We start from the raw sequence: 23874 nt of genomic DNA, 5'->3' as shown, positions 1-23874 counted from the left end.
ATAGCCATGGGTAACATTTGTAGAGAACTGTCTCAATTTCCAGATCAGACACAGGCTGGAATATTTCCATCAAACAGATGACGAGATAAGTGAGAATAAAGAGAGAGTTAGATAAATGTTAATATTTTTGGAATATTGAAATGTCATTCAAAATAAAAAGTCAGGACAACATACATGATGATATGCAGGGACATAACAAATATAGATACATACCCACAAGTACATACAGACAGATAAGCACATATATACACTTTAATACTTTACAAGGATTTTGTAGACAAGTAAAAATCATAAACTACAAGCAAATGATAGAACTAAATATAATTAGCTTTACATTCTGTCAGTCTGAACTGAGACCAAACAAACTCATCTAGGAAGGATACTCTTCATATTTGAAACCTTCCTGATAGTATTTACAGCTTCCATATAACAGTATTTTTCATGCTTTACTTTATAAAATAGTTATTCTAAGCAATGTATTCTAAATGATGGACAATTTACTTCCCTTTTGCCTTCAGCAGTGAAGTATTATTAAGTAAGCATCATCTATAGTGACTGTAAGCATTGCTGAAATCTTACAGACTGTTTCTGTTTTCATCCTTTCCCTACTTTATGGTAGGTTCTAAAGATACTTGTTTATTCAACATGACTGTTATTTTTAACATAACTGTTATATCCACATGCATATGAAAACATGATACTGTCTTCATCTTTGGGAATAAGGGGTATTTTATGTCCTCAAATTCTATTAGTCATATACTGTATTAAAGAAAATTTTGTCCTAAACTTAAAGAATATCCATGACAAATAACTATATGTTAAATAACCACTTAAAATTATATAAATTAAATAGGTGTAGTGTTGTCCACCTTCAGTCCTGGCTTTCTAGAGGCAGAGGCAGGTATAGTTCTATGAGTTTAGGGCCAGCTTCATCTACACACTGAGCTACAGGACAAGGGCTACATAGAGAGATTCTGTCTCAAATGGAACTGGTATGTAGATGGATGGATTGATGGATGGATGGATGGATGGATGGATGGATGGATGGATAGATGGATGGATGAATGGATAGATAGATAGATAGATAGATAGATAGATAGATAGATAGATGGAAGATAGACAGATAGACAGCCAAATAGAAAAAGGAAAACAACAAAAGCAATTATATAAATGAGGAGGACAGAGCCAGTGAGGCTGTATGCTACTAAGTCTGAAGAAATGAATTTAATCTCTTGGGCCCTCATAGTAATAAGATAAAACTAATTCTCTCTAGTTGCCACCTGACTTCTACATGTCTATTGTGGCATGCATGCATGTCTCCTCATGACAAACAATAATTTTTAAAAACGTTTATGAATATAAGTTTATACAAGCCAGTATACTTTAGGCTATCGCTTTCAAAAGAGAGACATGAAAGCACAAAGGGGACTATTTGAGCAAATAAAGGGGAGCGGGAAAGTAGACAAGGGCAGAGAAATAGGAGAGTAAGAAAACTAATTGTTAAATTGTAATGGATACATAATATAGTAACATAGGTTTAGAGTTATCTATATTCTATATGTTATAAACATGCTAGTTTCCAGGATACTGTTGATGTCTCTTATGAGAGTGGATATTCCACATGACCCCAGCTTTCTGTATATCTCTGTCATACCCCAGTCAGGTTAATTGCAAAGCCATTCAGGTCCCAACATTCCAACTTATTATATTCCTTGAATCTCTTTCCTCTCCCTCCTCCTTCCAAGAGCACTGCTTCAATTCAGAGAAAAGAGCTACAAAATATTGGATCATATATAACGCGTGGAAAGTTTCATGATACTTAGTATTGGTTGAGATCTGAGAGATTTAAACACATTTGTTTTCAGTTGGTAGACTTCATGAAATGAGGGGTGAGAATAGGTTTGATAGGTACAAATACCATTTAGTTCATGTCTTTCTTTTTCAGAAAGACATAGTGTCATCTTTATATCTTCAAAACATTCTGATGACATACTCCTAAGCATTAATATATTAAAAAATTCTGGTCTGCTATTGGTTACCACCAATACATAATATGAAAAAAAAAAGCAGATTGAAATCATTACTTTCCTATAACCATTGTGGCCTGAATATGTGAAATCATTTTTTTATGAATCTCTGTGTCTCTATTAAGTAATGTTTATCTGTCTAACTATCTATCATCGTCTGTCAACCTACATACTTAAATAGATCGTGTTCCAATTTTTGTTTCCTATAATATTAAGTCTTAGATTTACTATTGCTGTGATGAGACACCATAATCAAAAGCAACTTAGGAAGGAAATGATTTATTTCAGTCAGTTTCATATAACAAAGGAATGAGGGCAGACACTCAGGCAGGGCAGGAACTGGGATGCTGCCACCGATGCAGGGGCCATGGAGGGCACTCCTTACTGCCTTGCTTCACATCGTTTGGTCAACCTGCTTTTTAAAACACAGAATCCCCAGCTCAAGGTGGCTCCACCCACAATGGACTGGGCCATCCTCCATCATTCGTTAATTAAGAAAATGCCTTAAACCTATATTCTATGGAGGCTTCTTTTTTTTTTTTTTTAATTAGGGTTCCCTCCTTTCAGATGACGTTAGCTTGGGTTAAATTGACATAAATCTGTAAAATTAACCATTATCAGCCTGACACATAATCCCATCACCATTAAACCACAACCTTTCCTTTCTCATTCATTCTCAAGGTCTCACATTAAAAACATAAATAACTTAACAGCCTCACAGTCTTTACACATCCAAACAAATTAAAAGCATTAGACGTTCAGTTCCTTTAACATATCTGATATCTTCTCCTTCTTCCTAACTTCAGCAGATGGGAGAGCTAGCCCTCAAGTCATGAAATCAGGAGACCCGTCCCTGTTCTTTGATGGCTTAAGCATTCAGCGATCGAGCTAGGGGCAGTGCTGGAGTGCTCACTCTGGTGGTCAGGGTGCAGGAGAGAGGCCAGGCTAACCGAACCAGGTACCACCCAGACCCAGATCCAGGGCTATGAGTTGGCCCACCTCATCAACTACATCATCTATGAACTGCTGAAGCATGTGAAGGGGCGAATCCTGCAGACTTAATGCTTAAGAATATCCACGACCCAGGGCAACAACGGGATATCTGAGAGAAGTTCTTGTGATAATCCAGTATTGATAATGTAGCAGAAGTCAGAAACCTCAAACCAGACAATTGCAAAGAATATTTGAGAATAGAGATATGTAGACAAAGAGTATTGAACACTAAGAATATGATACTATGCTCAGTCGATTTTTGGGCAGCCCATGAAACCGTGTGTGATTTTTACTTGCTTCCTATTGTTTTGACGATGCCATCATTATATTTAAAATGCCAGGCCATGCCCACTTTCCCTATGCTTTTTTAAGTAGTTATTTTTATTAAAAAAAAAAAATACTGTTGTCTTCTAGTCATGAACACAGAATTTATAAAAATAGAAAAAGAAATTACAATAGAGATTTTTGTAGTCTAACACCTCCTTTTTGTTTGTAAATATAAATTATAATTAGAGCAAATAAGACAGAAATATAAAAAGTTATACTTTTGGTGAAAAAGTTCCATTTTATGAGCATATAACATGTTAAAAGTAATACAATTTTACTTACTTAAATTTATAAATATTCTAGGATGGATAATTAGGTCATTAAGATGAAGCTCACATTCAGCAGTAACCTTAAAGCAATTTATACTGTTTTAAAAAGAAAATCCAATTAAAATATGAAAAACAAAATCAATAAAGACTTTCTCTGTTCTCTGCTACAGGGTCCAAGTTTTCTCGCTGAGGCCATTTTTCCTAAGCATGCAGCAAAAATTGAAGAATTGGATCCATCTTTCAACCTCCACGAAGTCATTACCAAGGTGGGAATGTTTCTGTAAACTTACAAATTGATTAAGAACATGTTTTTTGTTTTACATTACTGTTATTTGTTTATTTGTCTCCCATATGTAAAAGACAAGAGAATAATCAGTCAAGACAGTGCTTTTATAAGTACTAAAGATGATTGGAAAGAGATAATAAAATCATTCAAGATAAAGTCCTTGAGGCAGGACTTATGACAAATCAAGTATCAGGAAAATAAATACTTTTGTCCTTAGCCTAAAATCAAGCTTGTATTTTATTTTAAGTGGACAGGAACTTCAAATTATCGTAAAACAAAATAAATCTTCTAATTTAGCTGTCCAAAGTTTTCTTTTAATACATTTATTTCTTGTACTTTTAATTATTTAATTTGTGTTCATCTGTATATATGACACATGGGAATGCAAATGTGTCATGTAGTGAAAATGATATCTTTCTGAAGTAAATGACATCTTTCTTGTCTTCTACAAGGTGGGTCCAGTGTATGAAACTCAGGCTGTCAGGCTTGAAAAGAGACACCTTTACACACCAAGCCACCATACAGAGCCTGTTGATACATAGTTTAGTCCCAGTAAAAGAAGAGCTTGCTTTATTGGGTAAAGAAATGCATGTATAATATAGCACGTTTCTACTGTGTATCTTTAGCCATAATTTTATTATTCAGAAAACCATAATTTTTCAGTGTGGAGAAATAAATTTATGGTTCCTCTTATCAAATGGCATCCTATGAGTTTTTACATTTACAAATTATTCATCTAACCTGTCAAAGCCTGCCTCTTCAAGATAGACTTTGCAGTGTATATTGATGTTTCAATACCATTAAAATAATCCATATTTATGTATACTTACTAGAATTATTTAACCATCCTTAAATCTTAGCAAAATATGACAGGTCGTTTTTCTCCTGATAAAGCTGAAGGGTGGTAAAAGGAACAAACCTGAGCATGTGGCCACAGAATAATCTCAGGCTTGAAAGCCGAGGAGTCTATATATGTCTCTGATAGTTAAGAACTATGTAAATATAGCTTTTGAACATTTAAAGCAAAGTTTGAATTGTAATCTACTTAACATTCATCTAAGCTCATAATATTTATTATGTTTTCCTTTACAATCAGCTCCAGTTGCCTGAATTCATGTTTAGTACCTTCATCTTATTTCTACATTATTATGCAGATATAACTAAAGAAAAGTTGCCATCAGACCCTTCCTTACCGTTTAAAATATAAAGTATATTTCTTACACTTAGAGATTATATATATTATATGTATTTAAATACATATATATGCAAATACATATATTTGTATGTGAATATATACATGAAGATTTAGGACTTTAAATGAATATTTAGATACAACCATTTGTATATATAAGCATATACATGACAATTCACTTAAAAATCTGGATACCTATTCTACATTTGTTTGCTATTTTTAAGCAAAGTATTAAATAGGATTTATAGGTTTATAAAGGGTGTAATCATTATATTTTTCTCTTTTTCTTGTTTTCTGTTGATTAGATAAATAAAGGATTTTTGTGAAAGAGCAACTTGAGACCATACAGACATCAGACATATAGTGGGGGTAGTAGTACAGTTGATGAAATTTCCAGACACAGAAAATGCTTGGCCTTATTTCAGAGGTTTAGCACACACTGATTCTCAGTAGCTGGGATTTTTGTTCCACCTAACAACTAGAACTTTTGGGAGTATTTTGGGGAAAGATGGGTGAGTACGCAAGTGGCAATGAACACAGCTTGAATATTTACAGAGGTTCAGGATGGCATGTTATAACTAAGTACACCTAAGTATCACATGGATTGCATACTTTTCTTCCCTCGTGTTCTACATGTGTTTTCTATTGTATTGGATGCTAAGTATATATTTTATTAGAAACTTAAAGGAACATTGGACCAAATACCTTGTCTTTAAATGATCATAAACAAAGTAAGAGCATACCTTAGATTTCTATGAAAGTTTTCGCACTCTCTATATATATGTATATATATATGTATATATATATTCCCAATGTTAATTTTCCTTCTAAAATTTGAGAGTTCTTGCACTTACATTTCAAAAACAGAGCAAGGGAAGAAGTTTTACTTCTGGAGTTCAGTCTTAATTAATTAGTAGCAGGAATGGGGATCTGTAAAGAAAATATTTAATATTATGTGACTTGACTTGAATATCCCGTTTTCTTATAATCATAATCAACAACAAAAACACTTAGTAAATACTAATACATAGCTTGGAAATGTATAACATGAATTTTTGTTCTAGTGTACCTAGAAAATGTTAATATTTTACAGTTGAATTTTATCATCAATATAGAAAGTAATAGACTAATGATATTCATTTTCTCTAGGAAACAGAGATAATAAGAATGATGTTAGTATTTTCTCAAAAAAATTGATATTCTTAACATTAAAATTTAAAGAATGAATGTCTTTGAAGTAGATTATTTGCCTGTATTTTCTGAATAATATTTGTATGTGAGGGTCAAAAACTAGCTTCTCTCTATCGTCTCTCTGTGTATTTAGTAATCATTTATAAGTTATAAATATGAAAAAATAATGCTAGTCTAACTAAACAAATAATGTTACTTTACTATGTTTAATGTATCGAAATTGAAAGTAAATTTTAATGTGTGAAGAGTTAATGTTTGTCAGAATATTGTATCTGGTATAAATGGTTTGATCAAAGTGTATTATTGACAACTGTTCCACATTGCAGTGCGACATTGTAAAAATAACACTTATCTGAGTTAAGAAACAGAAATATGTACATGTTGTTATTTACTAACTCGGACAAAATTTGTACTGAGTTACAAGAGTTGCTATATAAATTGAAAAGAGTGATTAGTATTGGTTTAAAATATTTTTATGATATTTTCTTTATTGACATGTCATATGATATCTTCTTTTCCAGATTCCCCTCCAAAAATATAAAATAAAATAAAATAAAATAAACCCTGTTCCATCCCCCCTCACCCTGCTCAACAACCTACCCTCTCCAGCTTCCTGGCCCTGGCATTTCCCTACACTGGGGCATAGAACCTTTAGAGGTCCAAGGGTTTCTCCTCCCATTGATGACTGACTTGGCAATCCTCTGCTATACATATGCTTCTGGAGCCATTAGTCCCACCATGTGTACTCTGGTTGGTGGTTTAGTCCCTGGGAGCTCTGAGGGTACTAGTTAGTTCATATTGTTGTTCGTCCTAAGGGGCTGCAAACCCTTCAGCTCCTTGGGTCCTCTCTCTAGCTCCTCCATTGGGAACTCTGAACTCACTCCAATAGATGGCTGTGAGCCTCTACTTCTGTATTAGTTGAGTACTGTGAGAGCCTCTCAAGAGACAGCTATATCAGGCTCCTGCCATCCAGCCTTTGCTAGCATCTACAATAGAGTATGGATTTAATGATTGAATATTGGAAGGATTCCCAGGTGGAACAGTTTCTGGATTTTCCTTACTTCAGTCTCTGCTCCATAGTTAGTTTCTGAAAATCCTTCCATGGGTATTATGTGCCACTTTTTAAGAAGGAATGAAGTATCCACATTTGGTCTTCCTTCTTCCTAAGTCTCTTGTAGATTATGGATTGTACTTTGTATATTCCAAACTTCTGGGCTAATAACCACTTATCAGAGAGTGCATGACGTGTATTCTTTTGTGATTTGGTTACCTCCCTCAGGATGATATTTTCCAGACCCATCCATTTCCCTAAGAATTTCATAAATTCATTGTTTTTAATTCCCAAGTAGTACTCCAATGTATAGATGTACCACATTATCTGTATCCGTTCCTCTGTTGAGGGACATCTGGGTTGTTTCCAGTTATGCCTATTATAAATAAGGCTGCTATGAACATAGTGGAGAATGTGTCCTTACTACATGTTGGAGCATCTTCGGGGTGTATGCCCAGGAGTGGTATAGCTGGGTCCTCTGGTAGTACTATGTCCAAATTCCAAAGGAATCGCCAAACTGATTTCCAGAGTGATTGTACCAGCTTGCAATCCCACCAGCAATGTAGGAGTGTTCCTCTTTCCCTACAACCTCTCCAGCATCTGCTGTCACCTGAGATTTTATCCTAGCCATTCTAACTTATGTGATGTGAAATCTCAGGGTTGCTTTGATTTGCCTTTTCCTGATGACTAAGGATGTTGAACATTTCTTTGGTGCTTCTCAGCCATTCAGTATTTCTCAGTCGAGAATTCTTTGTTTAGCTTTGGACCCCATTTTTTAATAGGGTTACTTGGTTCTCTGGAGTCTAACTTCTTGAGTTCTTTGTATATATTGGAGATTAGCCCTCTTTTGCATATAGGATTGGTAAAGCAGTGAGGGAAAATGATCAAGTAACATATAAAGGCAGACCCATCAGAATTACACCAAACTTCTCCCCAGAGACTATGAAGATCCTGGGCTGTTGTCATACAGACCCTAAGAGAATACAAATGCCAGCCCATGCTACTATATCCAGCAAAATTCTCAATCACTATAGATGGAGAAACCAAAGTATTCCAAGACAAAATCAAATTATGTGGTGGGAGGAATTTCTTTTCTGGTCCAGTCTATTTGGAGTTCTATAGGCTTCTTGTATGTTCATGGGCATCTCTTTTTTAGGTTAGGGAAGTTTTCTTCTATAATTTTGTTGAAGATATTTACTGGCCCTTTGTTTCATGATTAAAACCAATAAATGTGTGTCACTCTCTTCTATACCTATTATCCTTATGTTTGTTCTTTTCACTGTGTCCTGGATTTCCTGTGATGTTTTGAGTTAGGAACTTTTTTGCGTTTTCTGTTTTCTTTGACTGTTTTGTCAATGTTTTCTATGTATCTTCTGCACCTGAGATTCTCTCTTCTGTCTCTTGTATTCTGTTGGTTTTGCTTGCATCTATGACTCCTGATTTCTTTCCTAGGTTTTCTATCTCCAGGGTTGTCTTTCTTTGTGATTTCTTAATTGTTTCTACTTCCAGTTTTAGATCCTGGATGGTTTTGCTCATTTCCTTCACCTGTTTGTTTGTGCTTTCCTATAATTCTTTAAGGGATTTTTGTGTTTCCTCTTTAAGGATTGTACCTGTTTACCTGTGTTCTCCTGTATTTTTTTAATGGAATTATTTATGTCCTTCTTAAATTCCACCATCACCATTATGAGATATGATTTTAGATCCAAATCTTGCTTTTCCTCTGCTTTTCAGTATCCAGGACTTGCTATGGTGGGAGTACTAGGTTCTGATGATGCCAAGTAGTCTTTGTTTCTGTTGCTAAGATTCTTGCATTTGCCTTTTGCCATCTGTCGATATCTGGTGTTAGGTGTTCTTGCTGTCTCTGGCTGGAGCTTGTTCATCCTGTGGGTCTGTAAGCCTGTGTCAGCACTTCTGGGAGTTCAGCTCTCCTCTGGTAAGACCTGTACACAGATGGTTGTGAATCAGTAGTCCCTCCTGAGTACTGGGGTCAGAGCACTCCCTTGACATAAGCTCTCCACTTTTGAGGAAGGGGCAGAGAGGGATGTGGATCTGCAGTCCTTCCTAGGTATACAAGGAGGTAGAAAGGATCCTGTTCCAGCTGCCCTGTCACTTCTGAGGTCTGTGCCTCTTGGCTGGTCCTGCCTTAGAAAGTAAAATGGTGATCTCACCTGAGTCCCTAGCTCAAAGCACTCCCTGGACACAAGCTCTCTGCTTGCAGGGAAGGTGCAGAGAGGGCTGTTGTTCTGTAGTCCCTCCTAAGTGTAGAAGGAGGTAGGAAGGATCCTGTTCCAGCTGCCCTGCCACTTCTGAGGTCTATTGGTTTAATATATTTTTATTTAACATGAATACTCAACGATGCAACATTAGCCAATATTGATTTTTTTTTTGTGATTCTTCATGTAATTGCAATCAACTTTTAAGTTTCACATCTTAAGTCCTTTCAGTCAGAGTTGATTTTTTCAAACAGTACTGATGTAAGACAAAATGGTGTATTAATATTTGTGATATAATCAATCACTGTCTCCCAGCAAGTAACTTTGCTAAAAAAATACATATGTAATTTCATATCAGCATAAATTTTCTCCATGCAAAATGGTAACTATTTATGATTTGTGCTTTTCTGCATTTAACCACTATTTCAAAATCAACCTGCTTCTCCATTCACAGTAAGTGAATGGAGTCCTTGAAAGCAGGTCTTCAAGGCTGTTGTCCTCTAAGGTTTGTTTTTCTCTCTGTTTGAATCTTGCTTGACATTTTTCTTTTAATATAAAGCACAGGACCTAAGAGTGTAATGAATGAGACTCAGTATTGATGCCAAAAGTTGCAATCCATCATGGCTTCAGCTGTCAGTGCTGCTGTGTGAGGCTGCTGAAGGGCGACATGTGCAGCATTGATGGGAAGAGGCTTTCTGTACCCTCAACTACAGCATCTTACAAATCGCATTTTAGCTTCTGAGTTATCATAAAAGCCAATCTAATTCCTTCAAAGACCAAAGCATGAATAAAAACTACTATAAATCCTAGCTGCTTAATCCTTTAGTCAGTACACTTAAAAATCATCATGTATTTATATTTTAAATAAATAAGCTTACTTCTCCTTCTATACTCAGGAGTTTTCTTACTGTGTCTCTAAATCTTCAACAATTATCTCCCAAATTGTTATTCACTACCCAGGCATTTCTGTTAGTTGACAATAAACCAAGCATGTGGTAAAAATCACTTGAATTACAAAATCAATAAACACATATAAGTTGATTCAAAGGGATATATCTGTAAGTCATTTTAATGTCACATGACAAAAAAGAGATAGCGATGTTGGCAAAGAGGAGTACAAAGAAAAGCAGAAGAGGAAAAGCTCAACCTGAAATGATATGTACACAGCTCCATAACCACACTGAAAGGAGGGGACAGACCAGGACGTATGGAGAGTAGTTCACCAGGGAAGGGGTGTTCAAAAAATTTAAGGCATTTCACCTTTGGTATCCATGAGGTTATTGGAAGGTGATTTAAAATTAGATGTTGGCAACAATGTGTGAAAATCAATGATATGTATTTGTTAAAAGAAAAAAAAATTGCCAAATTTGAGGAACTACTTTAAAAAGGGACCATCAAGTTGCAGAACATGAAACATGAATAGAGTTGAGATACTGGGTAATTTACTAGTTGTGTCTGAAGCAAAATGATACAATAATTAGTAAACAATAATTAGTAAAAATCCCCTTATGTGATACAATGACACTGTCCAAGTAAATTCTGCTTATGAGCTTACGCATGAATAACAAATAATTGGTCTTTCATTGATTGTACAGAATATGTAAGAAAAAATCTTTTAAAAGTACTATTAGATTTTAAATGAAGTAGAGTTCTTTAATTTTTTCCTTTCTTCCCTCCCTAGAAATCTACCCATGCCCACACTATGTTGATCTCAATTCATAGCATCTTTTTCTTTGTTTAATATTGCTAAGTGCAGGTGTCCATGCGTGCATGAATGTGTGTTTGCATGTGTGCATGTGTGCATGCATGTGCATGTGTGTATACAAATATATAATTACATAAATACAAATTTCTGAATAGATGTTTTATATACCATTTTCGTTTTGACTACTCTATATAGTATACACCATAGAGGGAATCATTCCTGCAAGAGACTAACTCTCCTCCCAGGTACTCATTAGTTGCCAGGGAGTTCTTTGTCTAGAGGTGGGACAATATGTGTGTGTTTCTGTTTGTGTGTGTGTGTGTGTGTGTGTGTGTGTGTGTGTTCCTTTCATTTCCTCTTTAATTTGGTAGTCTACTGTTTGGTCTTATTGTTACATCTATTTCTTTGAAAGACTTTTTCCCTACACATTTCCTAGTATTCTGGCTCTTAAAAAAATCTTTCCATCCCTTCTTATGCGATGTTCTCTGAACAAAAAGGAAGCAGAAGCTGTAATATAGATGTATTCATTGAGGTGGGGCTCCCCCAGTTCATTGATCTCTGAATATTATTCACTTGAGGTTTTCTGGGATGGTCTCCGTTTTCTGTAAGGAAAGACATTTTTTTGATGAAGGCTAGTAACTACTTGGAATTATACTGGTCAAGCAAAGTGGCGGTAGTAGATTATTTTCTAATATCCATGACATACTAGCCCAAGGAAGCTGGCTAGGTTTTTTTGTACTAGTAATGCTTTCCCTCCTGTTGAGGAAACCTTATGTCCCAATAGACCGTTGTTGGTGACCATTGACGTACAACTGTTGCTCACTGTGCCCTTATGAATATCTTGCCATACTGGTCATGGTCATGGTGCATAGATATTGCAGCCAGGGAAGACTGCTTCCCTCCCTTAGGAACCTGCATGGTGCATTCTGGTACTTTGGAGATTAGAGGACAGCAAGAAGGCTCTGGATGAAATCTAACTCAAAGGATCCTTGTCATTGGTCTCGAGTATTGTATGTCTTCAACAATTGGAGCTGACCCTTGTACTCAGAGAGGCAAGCTAAGGGATACAGTGATAATCTGTATTACTTTTGGAGGCATTTGACTACCCTAACCATTCAGTAGTTTGCCTTGCCTAGTACTGGGAGGTTTGTTTGTTTCTGGTATTTATGGGGAACCTTGTCAACCCAAGTAGCTTAATTATACAATATTTTATATTATTACAAAATGTCTAGTATTATTAAAAGATGATTAATATTATTACAGGATAACTAATAGTCTTATAGTATATCTAATGTTATTATAATATATCTAATATTGATATTATTGAATATCTAATGTTATTACAGAGTATCTAATATTATTACAGAATGTTTACTATTATATCAGCATATCTAATACTGCTACTGAACATCTAATATGATAAGAAGGGAATTATTAGATATTCTGTTCTTGAAGTTACTTTTCTCTGAACTTTGTCTATAATAATCTCTAAGTATGATCATTTGTTAAAAATTTTCGGTGATATAATATTACAAAACGGAAAGTAGGTGAAATATTGTGATTTTTCTCATTACTATATAAGTCTCAGTGAAGTTTCTCAGTGAGCTTATACTGTAGAGTAAGGCAATGTTTGGGTAAAACCTAGAAATCGCTATTAATAAGTCTTTTATAATTTGCATTTAGAAAATAAAATAATATTTGACCTCATTTGACAAATATAACTTTTAACTTAATTTTTAATAATGTGTAAAATTAGTGGCAATTTCACTAATGATAAAAATCATCAGATAAACTTTGATTTTCACCATTTCAGATGATATTAATTGCACATGCCTATCAATTGCCTTTCTGAGTTAAATAGCTACCACTGTACTGATTGACATCTTAATGTCTTAGATATTATTCTAAACGCATGGTCCTTGAAATGTAAATCTATTTTTAGAGACCAGATCTTCACTTTCCTCTCCTTTTGGAGACGTCTAGCTGAGTAGCCCAGCCTGGAGTGTAACTGGCAAGCCTCCCTCCTTAGGTGACGTCTTGTTGGGTAGAGCCTTTTGGTGTCATGTATAACTGGCAAGCCTCCCTCCTTGGGTGACGTCTTGTTGGGTAGAGCCTTTTGCGGTCATGTGTAACTGGCAAGCCTCCCTCCTCGGGTGACGTCTTGTTGGGTAGAGCCATGTAACTGGCAAGACTCCCTCCTTAGGTGATGTCTCTTGTTGGGTAGAGCCATGTAACTAGCAAGACTCCCTCCTTAGGTGACGTCTTGTTGGGTAGAGCCTTTTGGTGTCATGTGTGACTTACTTACTTATTTAGCTTTTTTTGTTTGTTTGTTTGTCATTTTAAGTTTCTAAGGCATGTTTTACTATCGAAGCTAGTGAAGTTTTCTGGTATATGGCTTTAAACTAACACAACAACACCCGACTGTCATTTCGATCTGAATGATCGAACATCAGCATTTCACAAGGTGCACTTATGTTGGTGATGACTTGCTTGAATAAATCTTTTTACAAAATCAAATGTAGGAATATTTGTCTTCCCATATATATTTTTTTATCCCATGTATATATTTATATTCTCTTGTGTATATTTGAAGTTATTCTAAATCTATAGTCTGAAAGGAAATATATATATTTTCCTATGTTGTATGAACTTCATGATCCAGATGCAAAACTGTCTATGTGGGGAGCTGTACTTCATGCCTTCATATCATGCATTAAAACAGATAATATCCTGGGGAAATATTTTCAATGCAGAAATCACACGTTGTAATGAAAACTGTGGGTAAGAGCTACTCCAGGGAGAAGATAGTGTATTAAAACAAACCTTTTGTGCTCTGAAAAGGGAATATTATAGGTATTTTTTCTTCACAAATGTATAATTAAACTCAATGTCTTCTTTTACTGAAATTGGAGATTGCATAGTGGGTATAATTTTTTTTAAGTAGAGGGGTTTAGTTTATTGGTTTTCATTATACTGTAAAAAAGTTATAGTTTCTGAAGGAATGCCTGAGATGATCAGGTTTTATTGTTTTGCTTTTATTGTTTAAAAGGTTATTGTTATATAAAATGTATCAACATTTAATCTACTTTATTAAAAATATTAGTCATCAACATAAATATTGTGATCAATGCTACAGTGCATTAAAAGAATTATTACTTCATTATAAGATGTGAAGCTAGAAAGGCTGTTACACTCTGAGTGTGTATGTTTTACTCAGTTATATCGAAATTAAGCCCCAGGAGCTAGAGATGAGACTCAGTGGTCTTTTCTGCTGGATTTTTTCTTAGGAGACCTTAATTTAGTTCCTACCATTCATACTCTACATCACAGAACCACCTATAACTCCATCTTGAGGTGATCCTGTGCCTTTATTCTGGTCCCACAATTACCCTCACACATGTACATACATGCATTCCCACAAATGTCTAAAAGTGAAAATAAAGCTTCATCCAAACAAAAGAATACTGATTTGAACCTGTATTTGTAGCAAAATATCAGCATGTGAGCAATGTATAGTATAGTTTTATGAAGGTATATGATGACATGGAAATAAATTATATAATTGTAAACAATGTGACAGCTTTGAGGCACAACACATGCATTTCAGAAAGTTTTTACATGTAACTCAAAATGCAGTATCCCATTAAGTAGAATAACATTTGGGTGATGAGTTCATTTTGTGCACTGTGCACATATGTGTTTCTTTATTCAGAAATTGGAAATGAATTTACATTTTGAGTTTCATATTTCTCATTTACTCTGAGGAGAAAGTTTTGTGTTTTATACCAGTCTGGGACAATGTCACTGTCAAAGTCATCTAGAAGTATGCAGACAGAGAGCATAGTAACCAGTGCATAAAAGATGGACACAAGGGAATAAGGTCAAATGCCTTTTCAAAAAGTGCTGGGGAAGCAAACTTATGTAATAAAGAGATTTAACAGCTCCAGGCACTGTCTACTTATTAAAAACAAAAAAAACTAATATAATGCTACATATCAGGATGACCTGTGCAACGTCTTGCAGTCTGTAATCATAGACTTTAATCTGAAGCGTTCAGTGCCTTGAAAGTAAGCACCATTGTCCCACAGGTGAGTGAAGTAACAGCTAGCCATTTGTGTTCACTGTGTTCACGTGCGCACACAGAAGCTCATGTGGCAAGAACTGATTAGTGACAGAGGTATTCATTTTCACCTCCTCCCATGTTACTTCTTGGAAGCCCACTCCCTCGTCCTCTAAGGTATCAAATTTCATGCAGATATTTTGGTGTTTTGTATTGTTAACTGATTTTTTTTTCCTTTTATAGAATTACTCTGTAGAACTTTAGTGATTGAAACTATATTGGCCTTACACCATTTAATAGAGATTCATAAAGTAAAATCTCTACCTTCTAAAATAAAGCATTATCTATTTTAAACATAGTTTAGTCAATGGTCAAAATTATACACATTGGATTCATTTCTCCTGTTAGCTTATTGAATACCTATATTCAACCTTGTCCAATAAATATATAGGAAGTCTATAAATTAGGTAGAGATAAATCTATAACTGATATATTTCATCAGTCCTTCAAGTAAAGCTCTGGATTTATTATCTGTTACAATTTTATATCTGTCTTCTATATTGAATATTAACAAGTAGAATTCCCCTATAAGGAAAGGTGTTGTCAAATGCATTGACTTTTCTGTAATGCTCTGCTATACTACATTATATCAATGATAGCACACTATTGAACCAAGAGATGGACTCTTTTCATGTACGTTTTCCAAAAAACAGGATGCTAATTACTTGGACTGAAGAAATGGTTTAGTAGTTAAATACTTCTAGTGTAAATATGAGGATACACTCACCGTTCCGTGAGAGTGGAGCCCAGCCTTACTTTTTGCCTAAGGAGATGAAAGAAGAAACACAGAGACACTGGCAAATTACATTAGCCATTTGGGTGAGCTCTGTTTTTGGTTGAAAGTCTCTGCCTCACAAAAGTAAAGGTGGAAATAAATTAGAAAGCTGGGTTTACACAGGAGCAGACATTCACACACACCAAACAAGTGAGCCCACTCACATGTCAGCACACATATTTATAGACATCTCCACCATTACACATACGTATGGAAAAAAAAAGAATGCTAGTTTCTAGAAAGGCATAGAAAAACTGACATCCATAGGAGTCACTTAAATTTATTTCATGCTCTATTTTGTGATAGCCAAAGGAATTAACTATGCGGATTGATTTTAGGTTGTAGATAGATAATCGTCATAGAAAGATATTTAAGTCACCTTGTTATGCTGATTAGAAATTGAGTTGTCATCACCTGAATTTAAATATATTGCTTCTGAAAAGTAACATGAGCTACATATCAGATGCAATGTTTTAATGAACTACCACATTAAAAAAACCTGATATTTATGATAAACGTCCACAAAGGATAAAAACAAGTGCTTTAGAAAAGGTTGAACCAGAGCTGGAATGTGAAGACAATTAATTCTCATATCAGATTGTTGTACACTATGGATCGTTTCTGGAAGGCATTAGGAGGTGTATTTTTAAAAATAAGAAATTATTCATAAGATAATCTGGATAAACAGGATTTATTATAGAGATTCACTGTTCAGAGCAGATATAAACACTTCTGTTATTTTCAAGCAACTTTCTTTTTCTGCCTCGATAGATACCATCTAAGGATAATTATTGTACTCACTCCAAACTCAGAATCATTCTCAGTAGATCACTTTTCATGGCCACCTCTAAGAACCGGGAACCCAAGCACTGTGCCTATCTGTCCTCTGCCCAGCTATTGACTATAGTCATCTTTATTCACCAATCAGTGATAACTTGTGGAGCAAGGTTGGACCTGAAGCAAACACGCTTTTGGGACAGTATTTAGCATTGCAATGAAAGTAAAAGACCAAACCACAACATACATACATATGTACAGACACACATTTATATCCTACATGTATGGGATGTGTATCATTCTGTATTTCTTATTTTGTTACATATAATATTTTCCAGGTACATCCATGTTCTTGCAGATATTGCACTTTTATTCTTCTATATACCTGCATAAAGTTCCATTGTATATATGGATATATTTTCCTCATCAATTCATCTATTGACACACAGTGGTGTTATTCCACTATAAATAACACAACAATGGACAAGGTTTTCTTGTGTACAACATATACAACACATCCTCTTGTATAAGCAAGTTTTTCTATAGTGTACAACAGCATATCAAATGTTTAACTCTATAGATTTCCCAAGGACTTTATGTTGAAAATAATGTCTTATAGATAAAATAATAATTCATTTAAATTTATCAATATTTGTTCAGTACTGATCTACATTTTCACCAATAACCTCTGGTTGCCAACGAAATAAAATCAGCATAGCAATGAAAAATACAATTTAACAAAAATCCCTTCTCATTTTGTGTCAGTTTTTATTCAGACTCCAATTCACTTTTTTATGTAACAGTCTTGATTGAACTATTGTTTATAGAACTTCTGTTAGCCAGCTTTCTGTGACAGTGACCAAACGCTTTAGGTCAACATGTAGAAACGAAAGGTCTCTGTCACCTCACGGCTTTGTAATTCCAGTCCACAGCGAGTTGACATTGCTGTCTTTAAGTTACAGTGTAGCAAAAGCTAGTTATCTCTTTTCCAGAGACAAAAGACAAAGACTGGAACCTTTAAACAAGCCTGGGACCACAGCATACATGTTCCAAAGGCCAGCCACAAGGCTTCATATGTCAAGTCTTCCAGAACCTAGTAATGGGCTGAGAACAAGAATAATGTATAATCTCTTCATGTCAGATACAAAGAACGAGATTGCATGAAGCCAAACATTCCATCGTCGCCCAAATCAAAAAAATGAAATTGACATTCAGATGAGTAGCGAAGTATATGTGCTTCTGGTAAGATGCTAGAGATTTGTGGATTTAAACATGAGACGTGGATGGGGATTCCAATCCCTGGAAACCACACAAATGCCAAGTAGGACTGTCTACACACCTGTCATTCCTGGCTTGGAAGGCAGACATTAGCTTCGAAGAGAATGATGGCATATCAGGACTAGTCACATGAGTGAGCTGTTGGTAAGATTGCAGACCCTTGCCTCAAAAGATAAGGTAACTGAGAATAGCTCATAACTACGATAATTTCCAACATCAGCCTGCATCCTTCTTATGCATATAGATATGCATACATATATGTATGTATAAATATATATACATAGACACACATGTAAACATGTATACATACAGACATGGCTAACAAACTTGCAGAAAAATGGAAAAAGAAATTATGTACTTACATAAACCCTAGTTAATAATTGGATACTAAAAACAAACTTCATAAATAAATGGTGGTTAAAAAGGATAGGAGAAATGTAAACAATTTGAGATGACAAAGAGCAAGGCTGGTGTAGCAACATAAAAATACAGGGTGAACTTGAACATAAAGGAATAAAACAGTTTACACAAAAGGTGTGCTTATTACATGAAATCATTTGATTTTTTTTTTAACTAAAAACACATTAGTCACCACTTCTGATCATCGGCCAACTTATAAGCTGTAGAGATGCTTTCTGACAAAAGTTAACTAGTGAATTTTCAGGACAACGGAAAGAAAAACCTACTCAGTGATTTCTCTTCACCCTGTCTTTGTTGATTATAAAGAAATTAGTCAACATCTGTGTCGCTTAAGTCATTCTAGGAACCATGGGAAATCCAGTGGCAACTTGTGAATGAAATCTCTAGTGTCAGTTATTTAATTTTGTTTTCAAGACATTTGACCCCAAATTGTCATCAGCCAGTATGAACATTCCTCCATCTTGTAAAGGATCTGTTGTTATTTTTTTAAATTGTGTTTGTGTGTGTGTGTGTGTGTGTGTGTATGTGTGCATGCACACAAGAATCCAGGAACTCATGGAGGAGAAAAGATTGTGTCAGATACCTGGAGCTAGAAATACAGTTGTGATCTGTTTAATGTGGGTGCTGCAAACAGAACTCATGTCCCTTGCATTCGCTTTAAGTTATTTAATTGTTGACCTATCTCCACAGCCCGGATCTTGTGTTCTAAGTTTTATATATAGCCAAAATATTTCTTATTCTTGCAGTTTGAAGCCTGCGATCTTCAAATGACTATAATTTTTTTTCCAAAATAGAAGTCCTTATAATGTATTATAATTAAATTTAAAATATTTAAAATATTTAATTTTTGAACTAAGAAATTATACCCATGAAACTTAGATACCGCAGCCATCGTAAGTCATCCACAGAAATTTTGGGCTATCAGAAAAGCTCTGCACACATGGCTTTGCATGTGTAGCCGTGTAAAGTAATTCTTATGCACAAGGCTTACCACTGGATGCACTAGAACTAAATGGAGCCTGACATCCAGACTCTTTGCCTTTAAGATGCAGATTAAATTCTGGGGCTGTAGCTCACTGATAGAGTTCTCGCCTCAGGTGCACAAGGAAGGCCCTAGGCTTCAGAACTTAACTTCCGTAAGGAATACCCTTTACTACAGTCCTACGAAAATGTCATGTTCCTGCTCATGAAGATCTAAGCTGTAAAGATCTCCAGTCCCTGCCTCTACTGGTTCCCCTAGCCTCACATCTGCAGGAATGCCTAGCTGTACTCAGAGTTCCGTGGGAAAAAACAAAAGCACAGACAAGCAAAGAGGTGAGAATCATCCCATAGACAGCCAAAATGGAGGCCAGTACAACATCAGGAAGGGTTTCCTGAACCACTTCCTCCAAGGACGAGAGTAAACATCTCAAGTCCAGCACAGGTGAGATTCAGTCCATAAAGGTACATCCCTCAAAAGGGCCCAACCTCCATGCTCATAAAGGAGCTCTAACATGGCTGACTCCTCCTACACAAGTGACTGATTCCAACTGCTGCCCAGGACAGAGCCATTTGACAAGATAAAGAACTTAGGATCAGCTCTCCTCCCTCAGTCATGAGGTGAAACTGCCCGCAGTTTCATGAATGGGGTTCTCCTCAGTTAGGAGGGAATAAAGGACCTGAAAGAGAGGGTTTGAAATGAAAGAGAAAACACGAAGCCAAGTTGCGTCCCGATCAAGGCTCCACTTTACTGAGAACAAACAAGGGTTTTTATAATCACAGGGGAAACTGAAAACAAGTCTCTGGATTAACTACAAAGAAAGTTCAGGTGCCAAAGTCTCCAGGTTCAGAAGATCTTCAGTGGGCTGGCATACGCAGGCGGTGGGCTTGCTTAGGCGATGGGTGTATTCAGGTGGTAGGTGTGGTCAGGCGGCTTCTTCAAAGACAGTCAACAGAAAGCATCTATCTTAGCTCTCAGGTGTTAGCCCTCAAACAGAGGCTGTCAGGAGTCCGATGGATGACTGAAGTGAAGAGGGGATGTAACAATGAGGCTTGCAAACTTCCTATAACGAAAAGACTCCTACAAACAAACAAACAACAAAAACAAAGAAACAAAACTAGAAATCTACACACAATACCAATCATCTTATGATGAACTTCAGAAAAGTATACAGACACACACATTTTTATTTATTTCTGATTTTGTCTAGTACTGTGGCCCATTGTTGATCACTTCCCAATGTGTTAGACCTTCCCTTTGACCCCAGCAGCATGAAACAACCAGTCCAAACAACATTCATTTCAGCAATGTGCAGGAGCTTTGTAGCCAATTGGGAGGTTTGTCTTAAGTCTATCTGAGCTAAAAGGTCACAATTTCTGGAAGGATGCTTGTCTATCTAAAGTATTGATAACCAGAATCTCTCTCAGTGGAGCTCATCAGCAGGCATTCTGTCCCTCCTTCACCTACTATACAAAGCATCATGTTTGCTTTCATGCATGTGCAGATGTGAGTCACATTAAGTAATAAGTGCCATGCTCTGTGTGTGAGCCTCTTTAGCAACGTGGTTAAACTTCTTCACTCCCTGATTCACCAGCACAACCTGGCTTCAGGTTGTAGTAATTTTTCTAATACAATTATTATTTGTTGTGGTATTTTCTTTCTTTCTTTTTTATTTTTAATTGGATATTTTATTTATTTATATTTCAAATGTTATCCAGTTTCCCTATTTCCCTCTCAGAAACCTCCTATCCCATCCCCTCTCCTCCTGCTTCTATGAAGGTGTTCCCCCACCCACCCACACACTCCCCTCTCCCTGACCTCACATTCCCCTATACTGGGGCATTGAGCCTTCAGAAGACCAAGGGCCTCTTCTCCCATTGATACCCAACAAGGCCATCCTCTGCTACATATGCAGCTGGAGCTATGGGTTCCTCCGTGTATACTCCTTGGTTGGTGGTTTAGACCCTGGGATCTCTGTTTGATTGGTATTGTCCTTCCTATGGGGTTGTAAAACCCTTTAGCTCCTTCAGTCCTTTCTCTAATGCTTCCATTGGGGACCCCATGATCAGTTCAAAGGTTGGCTGTGAGCATCTGCCTCTGTACATGTCAGGCTCTGGCAGTTCCTTTTGGGAGACGCTATATTAGTCTACTGTCACCATGCTCTTCTTGGCATCCACAATAGTGTCTGCATTTGGTAACTGTATATGGGATGGATCCCCAGGTGGAGCAGTCTCTGGATGGCCTTTCCTTCAGTCTCTGCTCCACACTTAGTCTCCATATTTGCTCCCCCTTCTTAGAAGGGCCAAAGTATCCATACTTTGTTTCTTTTTGAGCTTCATTTGGTCTGTGAATTGTATCTTGGGTATTGCGAGCTTCTGGGCTATTATCCACTTATCAGTGAGTGCATACTTTGTGTGTCCTTTTGTGATTAGGTTACCTCATTCAGGATGATATTTTCCAGTTCCAACCATTTGCCTAAGTATTTTGTGAATTCATTGTTTTTAATGGTTGAGTAGTACTCCATTGTGTAAATGTACCAAGTTTTCTGTATTCATTCCTCTGTTGAACGACATCTGGATTCTTTCCAGCTTCTGGCTACTATAAATAAGGCTGTTCTGAACATAGGGGATCATGTGACCTTGTTATATGTTGGAGCATCTTCTGGGTATATGCCCAGGAGTGATATAGCTGTGTCCTCAGGTAATACTATGCCAAATTTTCTGAGGAACCACCAGACTGATTTCCAGAGTGGTTGGTTGTACCAGGTTGCAGTCCCACCAGCAATGAAGGAGTGTTCCTCTTTCTCCACAACCTCTCCAGCATCTGCTGTCACCTGAGTTTTTGATCTTAGCCATTCTGACTGTTGTGAGGTGGAATCTCAGGGTTGCTTTTATTTGCATTTCTCTGATTACCAAGGATATTGAACATTTCTTCAGCTGTTTCTCATCCTTCGAGTTTCCTCAGTTGAGCATTCTATGTTTAACTCTGTTCCACATTTTTTCATAAGGTTATTTGATTCTCTGAAGTCTAACTTGTTGAGTTCTTTGTATATATTGGATATTAGCCCTCTATCAGATGTAGTATTGGTAAAGATATTTTGTACTATCTGTTGGTTGCCATCTGTTGGTTTGTCCTATTGACAGTGTCCTTTGCCTTACAGAAGACTTGCAATTTTGTGAGGTCCCAAAACAAAGCATTTTAAACTCTGTAGCAGAATGCTATAAAAAGCTCTTGTACAGTATCATCTGTCTTTGAACAGACTTTCTAACCATACTTAAAACCAAGTAATTTGTAACTGTACCTAGGGGAAAAGTCTTATAGTGCCATAAAATAATTGAGTCTTCGTTATTTCCTGTAATGTGTGATTCTATTATCTTACTTAAGGAATATTTTGTAAAGGAGGTATACTATTTGAAATTGGATACCCATATTTATTATAGAGATAGCATTGATTATTCAGTATTAATTTACATTAAGTATGAGATATTAACAGGTTTTTTGGGGTGTTTTGTTTTGGTTTGGTTTGGTTTGATTTGATTTGGTTTGCTTTTTGGTTTTTTGAGACAGGGTTTCTCTGTGTAACAGAGAAATATTAACAGTTTTAATTGTTATATCCTACACATTAATATATTACACATTACACGATACCTCACAAATGTGATTTAGTTAGTTTTAGAAAGCATTCATTAAAATCTTAAAATTGTTCTGCTAAACATTATTCAAGACAAATTGGTATTTGTAGTGATTACTTCTCCCATTTCAGTGCCAAAATATTTGACATAAGCATCTTAAGAAAAGGTCATTATGGCTTAGAGTTTGAGGTCACACATTCTATCTGGAATGGGAAAGCTCAGTGGTGAGAAGAACCCGCTGCTCAGTGTATCCCATTAGGAAGCAGGGAACAGCGAAGGCTGGCAAACTCGTCTCTTGGGAAAGAATGAGCTAAATTCTGACTTAGCTCTTTTGATTTAATCTGGGATTTTAGCCCATGTAATTATGTCATCCATTCTTTTTTTTAAAACTTTTATTGCATTATGATGAGAAAAGTTACATGATTTCAATTTATCTGAATTTGTTAACATTTAAAAACATATTTCAAATAAATATAATTGAATCACATTCTTGTTTCCCTTTTGTACCACCTCTCCTCCCAGAGACCCCCCCTTCAATACCTACAATATCTTTTTGTCATATTCCTTAAACTTTATAAAATATTATAACAATAAAACTAAGTATTATAAAAGTTGTTTGATATAAAACAACAATCAATT

General features: G+C 35.9%; 1 protein-coding gene across 2 annotated transcripts in view; it reads left to right on the top strand.

Annotated features, from left to right (window-relative positions):
* Positions 1 to 23874, top strand: part of Naaladl2 (N-acetylated alpha-linked acidic dipeptidase like 2) — an 880490-nt gene that overhangs the window by 710058 nt on the left and 146558 nt on the right. For both annotated transcript variants that reach the window (XM_031376446.1, XM_031376445.1), the window contains one exon: positions 3787 to 3882. In XM_031376446.1, the coding sequence (XP_031232306.1) occupies positions 3787 to 3882 (96 nt within the window). The remainder of the gene's footprint in view (positions 1 to 3786; positions 3883 to 23874) is intronic.

Source organism: Mastomys coucha, unplaced genomic scaffold (assembly GCF_008632895.1).
Source record: "Mastomys coucha isolate ucsf_1 unplaced genomic scaffold, UCSF_Mcou_1 pScaffold17, whole genome shotgun sequence".
In the NCBI taxonomy this organism is placed as follows: Eukaryota; Metazoa; Chordata; class Mammalia; order Rodentia; family Muridae; genus Mastomys; species Mastomys coucha.
Note: the sequence above shows the minus strand (reverse complement) of the source record. Positions and strands in the feature narration are given on the sequence as shown.